Source organism: Pristis pectinata, chromosome 13 (genome assembly GCF_009764475.1).
Source record: "Pristis pectinata isolate sPriPec2 chromosome 13, sPriPec2.1.pri, whole genome shotgun sequence".
NCBI classification, from domain to species: domain Eukaryota; kingdom Metazoa; phylum Chordata; class Chondrichthyes; order Rhinopristiformes; family Pristidae; genus Pristis; species Pristis pectinata.
The window spans coordinates 4,458,953-4,468,000 of NC_067417.1; the positions used below are offsets into that span (position 1 = coordinate 4,458,953).

Consider the following 9,048-nt stretch of genomic DNA (forward strand, 5'->3'; position numbering starts at 1 on the left):
GATGTGGGAGGAAGCCAGAGCACCCGGGGGAAACCCATGTGGTCGTAAGGAGGAAGTCCAGCCAGTCAGCCCTGAAGGGAGGATGGAGCTGTGAGGCAGCCGCTCTGTGAGCTGACCATTGGTCACAATACAGTAGATCACTGAAAGAATCCTGTTTGCCTGTTGGATGAGCATATCCTTGGTCACACACCTCTGTAGGGGTGCAACTGTTGGAATTGAAGTGGAATCGGTTTGTATTGTCACTTGTACCGAGCTACAGTGAAAAACTTTGTTCTCCATGCCATCCATACAGATCATTTCATCACATCAGTGCATTGAGGTAGTACAAGGGAAAACAATAACAGAATGCAGAATAAAGCGTTACAGTTACAGAGAAAGTGCAGTGTAGGTAGACAGTATGGTGCAAGGGCCATGACGAGGTAGATTGTGAGGTCTACAGACCATCTCTAATGTACAAGATGTCTGTTTGGGAGTCTTGTAAGAGTGGGATAGAAGCTGTCCTTGAGCCTGTTGGTGCATGTTTTCAAGCTTTTGTATCTCCTGCCCAATGAGAGGGGGAAGAAGAGAGAATGTCTGGGGTGGGTGGGGTCTTTGATTATGTTGGCTACTTTACCGAGGCAGTGGGAAGTGTAGGCAGAGTCTGTGGAGTGTTTGACAGTTGACAACGGTTTGACAGTCGTTGATTGCTTTCCACTGTTAACTGGCCCTTCTCCTGTTCCCTTGGCTCCACAGTGATTGTGGTCCTGTTTGTGACACTGAGGCATCAGAAGAAAGAGCCCTTGATCGTCTTCGAGGAGGAGGACGTGCGAGAGAACATCATCAGCTACGACGATGAGGGGGGAGGCGAGGAAGACACGGAGGCCTTCGACATCGCCACGCTGCAGAACCCCGATGGCCTCAACGGCTTTCTGCCACGCAAGGACATCAAGCCCGAGCTCCAGTACGTCCCCAGGCAAGGCTTCTGCGCCGCCCCCAACAGCGTGGATGTCGATGACTTCATCAAGGTCAGGCTCCAAGAGGCCGACTGCGACCCCACCGCCCCTCCCTATGACTCCATCCAGATCTATGGTTATGAAGGAAGGGGATCAGTGGCCGGCTCCCTCAGCTCTCTGGAATCAGCCAGCACAGAATCCGACCTGAACTACGATTACCTCAACAGCTGGGGACCCCGGTTTAAGAGGCTGGCAGACCTCTATGGATCTAAAGACGTCTGTGATGACTCTTAACAATTAGCATTATCAGACTGGCCTTAAAGTTCTACAATAAGGATAAAACAAGACAGATGGAACGCTGAACTAGAACTTTGCTGGGATCGGGCAGATATACATTCTTTTTATTTTCTTTTTTTCTTATTTTTAATATATATATTATATATATGCTCAATTGTATTGAGCACAGGAACTGACGATTCCATTCTTTAAATGTCGGACGTTTTATGTTTCAAAGATGGATACTGTGAAACGGCCTCACTCAACCCCCAATTCATTTCTGTTTTCCATTGCTCACCTGTCCTCCTCTCTGCCTCTCAACCTCACTCGAGGCCCCCATCAACAGACAGGAAACCGAAAGGATTGAGTGGGCTTCCCTGAGATTGTTACGACCACTCTGGGCGAAAAGTGACCGAAGCTTTTAAGGAGTTTCAAATAGAGATATTAAAATACATTTGAGTTCAGTTATTGTGGGGGAAGAGAAGAGAAAACGTCATTTCCATGGAGCTTTGAGACTCACCAGAAACAGAAGGTGCCGTCAGCAGCAAAGGTGATAACACAGCCTGAATATTGAGCCTTAAGTATCAAAGTCAGTCACGGAATGGAACTTTTAAGTTTGAGGCAGTATTCCCCATGGTACATCTTGCAGTGACATTGAAAGCTTTGAGAGGCACCAAACTAATGTGTCTTTGCAAAAATGAGAGAAGAAGACCTTATTCCTGTTTAAATCTTGTAAACTTTTTTTTGGCTTTAAGTATTGTGTTTAATATGTGTCGGGCACAGAATCTGTTCCCATCACAGTGACAAATGCCTGATGTCTATGTCATTTCTATGTGTCGATTTGTACAATCTTAAAAGTTCTTATTTTAGTAAAAAAAAACCATGAATCTCAATAATACGAAATGCAACAAAATGTTAAGGCATCACTATTCTATTTTATGGACATTGTATTTCTGCTTTACTATTGTGCTTCAGCCAGAGAAGCCGGACTTTACAATAAAAGGATTTTTCTACAAGTGGTTGTCAATTGTGCAAGTTGTCAGGGTGATCGGGGGGAGGGATTGAACTGTGAAACGGTGGGTTATTAAGCCAGGCAGATCACACTAAAAGATTGAAAAACAGCAGTCGTCATATGCTACCCTTTTCTCAGTGCATAGAACCCATGCTTAAGAAGTCTGGAAATTCAGAGTTTAAATCTGAACAAAGCAGGAAATCATCCCTTGAACTGACTCTGACTGTCAAAGTCGAGTTTATTGTCAGATGCACAGGTCCATGTATGCACAGGTGCAATGAAAAACTTACTTGCAGCAGCATCACAGGCACATAGCATCAGATAAGCAGCATTCACAAGAAAAACATAAATATAAAGTATACACAATTTTTACAATAAGAGAAAACAAAACAAAGTCCATTTTAGTGCAAAGTGATCAAAGTGGTTACAGAGTTCCTAAACTGCAGTGATTAGGGTTGTGCCAGATGGTTCAAGAACCTGTTCTTCAACCTGGTGGTGTGGGACTTCAGGCTCCTGTACCTGCTACCTGATGGTCACTGCAAGAAGATGGCACGGCCCGGATCTTTGATGATAGATGTTGCCTTCTTGAGACAGCATCTCCTGTAAATACTACCGATGGTGGGGAAGGATGTGCCCGTGATGTATTGGGCTGAGTCTACTACTCTCTGCTGTTTTTTACATGCCTGTGCATTCAAATTGTCGTACCAGACCATGATGCAACCAGTCAGGATACTTTCAACAGCACATCTGTAGAAGTTTGTTAAGAGTGTTTGGTGACAAGCTGAAGCTCCCTAACCTCCAAAGAAAGAAAAGATGCTGGTGCTCCTTCCTTGTGATTGCATCTATGTGCTGGGCCCAGGACATGTCACCTGATAAGTTAACACCCAGGAATTTAAAGCTGCTGACTCTCTCCACCACTGATCCCCCAATTTAGACCGGCGCACATTCTTTAGTTTTGCTGACGTTGAGCGAGAGGTTGTTGTTGCAGCACCACACACCCAGGTGTCCTAACTCGCTCCGGTAAGCTGACTCATCACCACCTGTAATTTGTACGACAACAGTAGTGTCATGGCAAATTGCAGCTGTGCTGTGTGTGTACAGAGAATAAAGTAAGGGGCTGGGCACACAGCCTTGATTATCAGTAAGGAAGAGGTGTTGGAATAGGAGTGGGAGCTTTGAAAAGAGGTGAGTCTGTGTGTGTGTGCTTATGAGTTTCACCTTGCAAAAGTCTAAAAGAGCACATTTGCAAATTGTTAATAGTTGATTGGCTAGTTAACAGCAGCAAATAAAAGCAACATTGGTAATAAGCGGAGCGGCCATTAGAAACATAGAAAACCTACAGCACAATTCAGGCCCTTCGGCCCACAAAACTGTGCTGAACATGTCCCTACCCTGGAAATTACTAGGCTTACCCATAGCCCTCTATTTTCTCAGCTCCATGTACCTATCCAACAGTCTCTTAAAAGACCCTATCGTATCTGCCTCCACCACCGTTGCCGGCAGCCCATTCCACACACTCACCACTCTCTGAGTAAAAAACTTACCCCTGACATCTCCTCTATACCTACTCCCCAGCACCTTAAACCTATGTCCTCTTGTGGCCACCATTTCAGCCCTGGGGAAAAGCCTCTGACTATCTACCCGATCAATACCTCTCATCATCTTATACACCTCTATCAGGTCCCCCCTCATCCTCCATCGCTCCAAGGAGAAAGGGCCGAGTTCCCTCAACCTGCTTTCATAAGGTATGCTCTGCATTCCAGGCAGCATCCATGTAAATCTCCTCTGCACACTTTCTATGGCTTCCACATCCTTCCTGTAGTGAGGCGACCAGAACTGAGCACAGTACTCCATGTGGGGTCTGACCAGGGTCCTATATAGCTGCAACAATACCTCTCGGCTCCTAAATTCAATTCCCCGATTGATGAAGGACAATACACCATATGCCTTCTTAACCACAGAGTTATTGTGTGAGTGGACCAGGGTTAGAGTGGAACACTTGAGGCTTTGGCTCAAGAGGCTTCACAGAGAGGAGACAGGGGCTAAAGTAAGTCGCTTAAGTTTCTTTCTTTCTTTGATTTTTCCTTTAGTTCCAGGTTAGAGTAGTTAGAAGAGAAACAAAGGACTGCAGATGCTGGAATCTAGAGGAAAAACACGATGATGCTGGAGGAACTCAGCAGGCCAGGCAGGATCCGTGGAGAAAAGCAGGCGGTCAACGTTTTGGGTCAGTACCCTTCTTCAGAGTAGTTAGAATGGCTCCGGGGTCAGTGATGTGTTCATCTTGTGAGATGTGGGAGTTTTGGGAGATCTCCAGTCTCCCTGATAGCTACACCTGCATGAGGTGCATCCAGCTGCAGCTCCTTACAGACCGTGTTAGGGAGCTGGAGCTGCAGCTGGATGACCTTCGGCTCTTATGGGAGAACGAGGATTTCATCGATAAGAGCTACAGGGAGGCAGTCACTCCTGAGATTCAGGAGGCAGGTAGCTGTGTGACTGTCAGGAGAAGGAAGGAAAATAGGTAGGTTGTACAGAGTACCCCTGTGGCCGTTCCCCTCAATAACAGGTATACCGCTCTGGATACTGTTGGTGGGGATGACCTACCGGGGAAAGCTGCAGGGACCAGGTCTCCGGCACTGAGCCTGGTTGTGTGGCACAGAAGGGAAGAGGGGAGAAGAGGAGCGCGGTAGGGGATTCCATAGTGAGGGGGGCAGACAGGAGATTCTGTGGACGTGAAAGAGACTCCCGGATGGTTAATTGCCTCCCGGGTTGCAGAAAAGCAGGACCTCAAGGGTAGTAATCTCTGGATTGCTGCCTGTGCCATGTGCCAGTGAGGGTAAGAATAGGATGATTTGACAGATGAATGGGTGGCTGAGGAGTTGGTGCAGGGAGCAGGGTTTCAGATTTGAGGATCATTGGGATCTCTTCTGGGGAATGTATGACCTGTACAAAAGGGATGGGTTACACCTGAACTGGAGGGAGACCAATATTCTTGCAGGCAGGTTTGCGAGAACTGTTGGGAAGAATTTAAACTAGTTTGGCAGGGGGATGGGAACCAGAATGATAGGTCAGAGGTTGGTGAATTTAGTGTACAAGTAGATGCAGAGTGTAGAAAGACCGTGAGGAAGGATAGGCAGTTGAAAGGGCAAAATTGAGGTCAGTTGGATGGGCTGAAGTGTGTCTACTTTAATGTGAGAAGTATCAGGAACAAGGGTGATGAACTTAGAGCATGGGTAAGTACATGGAACTATGATGTTGTGACCATTACAGAGACTTGGCTGTCACAAGGGCAGGAATGGCTGCTGGATATTCCAGGGTTTAAATGCTTCAAGAGGGACAAAGACAGAGGTAAAAGAGGTGGGGAGTGGCTTTGCTGATCAGGGACAGTGTCAGAGCTGTAGAATGGGAGGACGTCCTGAGGAATTGTCCACTGAGTCAGTGTGGGTGGAAGTCAGAAACAAGAAGGGAGCAATCACTCTATTGGGAGCATTCTGCAGACCCCCCAATAACAGCAGAGACACTGAGGAGCAGATTGGAAGACAGATTTTGGAGAGGTGCAAAAATAACAGGGTGTTTGTCATGGGTGATTTCAACTTCCCTAATATTGATTGGCACCTCCTTAGTGTAAAGGGGATAGATGGGGCAGAGTTTGTTAGGAGTGTTCAAGAAGGACTTCTGACACAGTATGCGGACAGGCTGACTAGAGCAGAGGCCATATTGAGCCTGGTACTAGGCAATGAGCCTGATCAGGTTTCAGATCTCTCGGTGGGAGAGCATTTTGGAGACAGTGACCATAACTCCTTCACCTTCACCATAGCCTTGGAGCAGACGATATGGGAAAGTATTTAACTGGGGGAGGGGGAATTATGAGGCTATTAGGCAGGAACTTGGAAGCGTAAATTGGGAACAGATGTTCTTGGGGAAGTGCACAATGGAAAGTGCAGATTGTTTAGGGAATACTTGCAAGTACTTGAAAGGTTTGTCCCATTGAGGCAGGGTAAGGATGGTAGAGTTGAGGAACCATGGTTGATAAGAGACATAGAATATCTTGTCAAGAGGAAGGTATAGGAGGGATGTCAGAGGTTTTTTTTTACACAGAGAGTGGTGGGTGCATGGAACACACTGTTGGCAGAGGTTGTGGGGGTAGATACATTAGGGACACAAAATAGACTCTTAGATAGACACATGATTGATGGAAAAATGAAGGGCTATGTGGGAGGGAAAGGTTAGATTGATCTTAGCGCAGAATAAAATGTTGTCACAACATCATGGACCGAAGGGCCTGTACTGTGCTTTAGTGTTCTATGTTCGATGGTGACCTATCTTGCTCCACTATAGATACCGTAAAGATCTGATCTTGCCCTCAACTTCATTTTCCAGGTTAATCCTGAAAGCTCTTGACGTCAAAAATCAGCCTTGAATACGTTCAATCATTCAGCCTCTCTCATTCTCTGGGGTAGAAAATTCCAACGATATATCCCTCCGACAGAAAAAATTTTGTCCTCAAGACCATCTTAAACAATGTTCCTTGTTCTAGATATACTAGATAGCCCTGACTTGGGAAATATCCTCTCAGCATCTATCAGATTCCCTCAGCATCCTTTGTTTCATTACTAAGTAGAGGGCCAGCCACTCATTCAACGATTACTTCATTCCATGGATCAAATGAGTGAACATTCGCTGAATGCACTCCTTTGCAACTATATCTCTTCTCAAGGAAGAAGACCCAAACTCCAGGCAGTATTCCAGCTTTGGTCTCATTAACCACAAGAAATTTCAGAGCGTTGTGGACACAGCCCTGTCTTTCACTCAAACCAGCCTCCCCTCCATTGACTTCGTCTGCAGTTCCTGCTGCCTCGGGAAAGCAGCTAATGTAATCAAGGACCCCTCCCACCCTGGTCATTCTCTCTTCTTCCCTGTCCTGTCAGGCAGAAGATACAAAAGCTTGAAAGCACGTACCACCAGGCTCAAGCACAGCTTCTCTCCAGCTGTTATCAGACTCTTGAATGGATCTCTCATGCGATAAAGATGATTTTTTGATCTCCCAATATACCGCTTTGTAGTCTTTGCACTTTATTTGTCTACCAACATTGCGCTTTCTCTGTAATTGTAACACAATATTCTGCATTGCTTTCTATTTACTACCTCGATATACTTATGTATGGCAATGATCTGCCTGGATGGCACGCAAAACAAAAGCTTTTCACTTTATCTTTATTATCACATGCACAAGCCCATGTGTGCACAGGTGCAATGAAATACTTGCTGGCAGCAGCATCACAGGTACATAGCATCAGATAAGCAGCATTCACAAAAAAATCTCTGTGTACCTGACAGTCATAAAACCAATCCAACCAATTCAACTGATGCCCTGTACGTTTGCAGCAAGACCTGCTTACTTTCGTACTCCAAGCACTGAACAGGTAGGCTGATGACTGAAGGTGTTGTTTGGATTGAGATGTTAAGCGAAAAGTCCGAGCTGCCTTGGAAAGTGAAGGTGAAAGAACTCTTGACATGATTTTAAGGACAGCAAGGGAATCCTCACTGATGTCATTGCCAATGTTTGTCTCTCTCAGACATCACAAAAACTGATTAACTTGCCATCTCAAGGGAGCATTACAAGAGTGACTAAATAGCATTGATTGGAAAGTGTTTTGGAATATCCAGGTGTCATAAAACCTATTAGAGAGCAGATCTGAATGATAGTGTAGTGGTTAACGTAATGCTATTACAGTGCCAGCAACCTGGGTTCAATTCCGGCCCCGCTGTCTGTAGGGAGTTTGTACGTTCTCCCCGTGTCTGCGTGGGTTTCCTCCAGCTGCTCCGGTTTCCTCCCACATTCCAAAGACGTACAGGTTAGGAAGTTGTGGACATGCTATGTTGGCGCCGGAAGCGTGGCGACACTTGCGGGCTGCCCCCAGAACACTCTACACAAAAGATGTATTTCACTGTGGTTTCGATGTAAGATATCTTTATTAGTAACATGTACATTGAAACACACAGTGAAATGAATCTTTTGCGTGGAGTGTTCTGGGGGCAGATCACAAGTGTCGCCACGCTTCCAGCGCCAACATAGCATGCCCATAACTTCCTAACCCGTACATCTTTGGAATGTGGGAGGAAACCGGAGCACCCGGAGGAAACCCACACAGACACGGGGAGAACGTACAAGCTCCTTACAGACAGTGGTAGGAATTGAACCCGGGTCGCTGGCACTGTAATAGCGTTACACTAACCGCTACACTACCATGCTTGCCCGTGTACATGTGACCAATAAAGATATCTTATCTTATATATAGAATACTACAGCGCAGTACAGGCCCTTTGGCCCACAATGTTGTGCCAACATTTTATCCTGCTCTAGGATCTATCTAACCCTTCCCTCCCACATAGGCCCCTATTTTTCTATCATTCATGTGTCTATCTAAGAGTTTCTTAAATGTTCCTAATGTATCTGCCCCCACAACCTCTGCCGGCAGTGCGGTCCACTCTCTGTGTAAAAAAAACTTACCCCTGAAATCTCCCTTATACCTTCCTCCAATCACCTTAAAGTTATGTCCCCTTGTGTTAGCCATTGTCGCCCTGGGAAAAAGTCTCTGACTGTCCACTCGATCTATGCCTCTTATCATCTTGTACACCTCTATCAAGTCACCTCTCATCCTCCTTCTCTCCAAAGAGAAAATCACTAGCTTGCTCAACCTATCCTCATAAGACATGCTCTCCAACCCAGGCAACATCCTGGCAAATCTCCCCTGCATCCTCTCTAAAGCGTCAACATCCTTCCTATAATGAGATGACCAGAACTGAACACAATACTCCAAGTGTGGTCTG

At 46.0% G+C, this 9,048-nt stretch overlaps 1 protein-coding gene across 4 annotated transcripts in view; it reads left to right on the forward strand.

Moving 5' to 3' along the window:
• LOC127577121 (cadherin-11-like) overlaps positions 1–2,224 on the forward strand; it is a 235,210-nt gene extending 232,986 nt beyond the window's left edge. For all 4 annotated transcript variants that reach the window (XM_052028023.1, XM_052028022.1, XM_052028025.1 and 1 more), the window contains one exon: positions 733–2,224. In XM_052028023.1, the coding sequence (XP_051883983.1) occupies positions 733–1,226 (494 nt within the window). In that variant the 3' untranslated portion in view covers positions 1,227–2,224. The remainder of the gene's footprint in view (positions 1–732) is intronic.
• Positions 2,225–9,048: the final 6,824 nt, after the last annotated feature.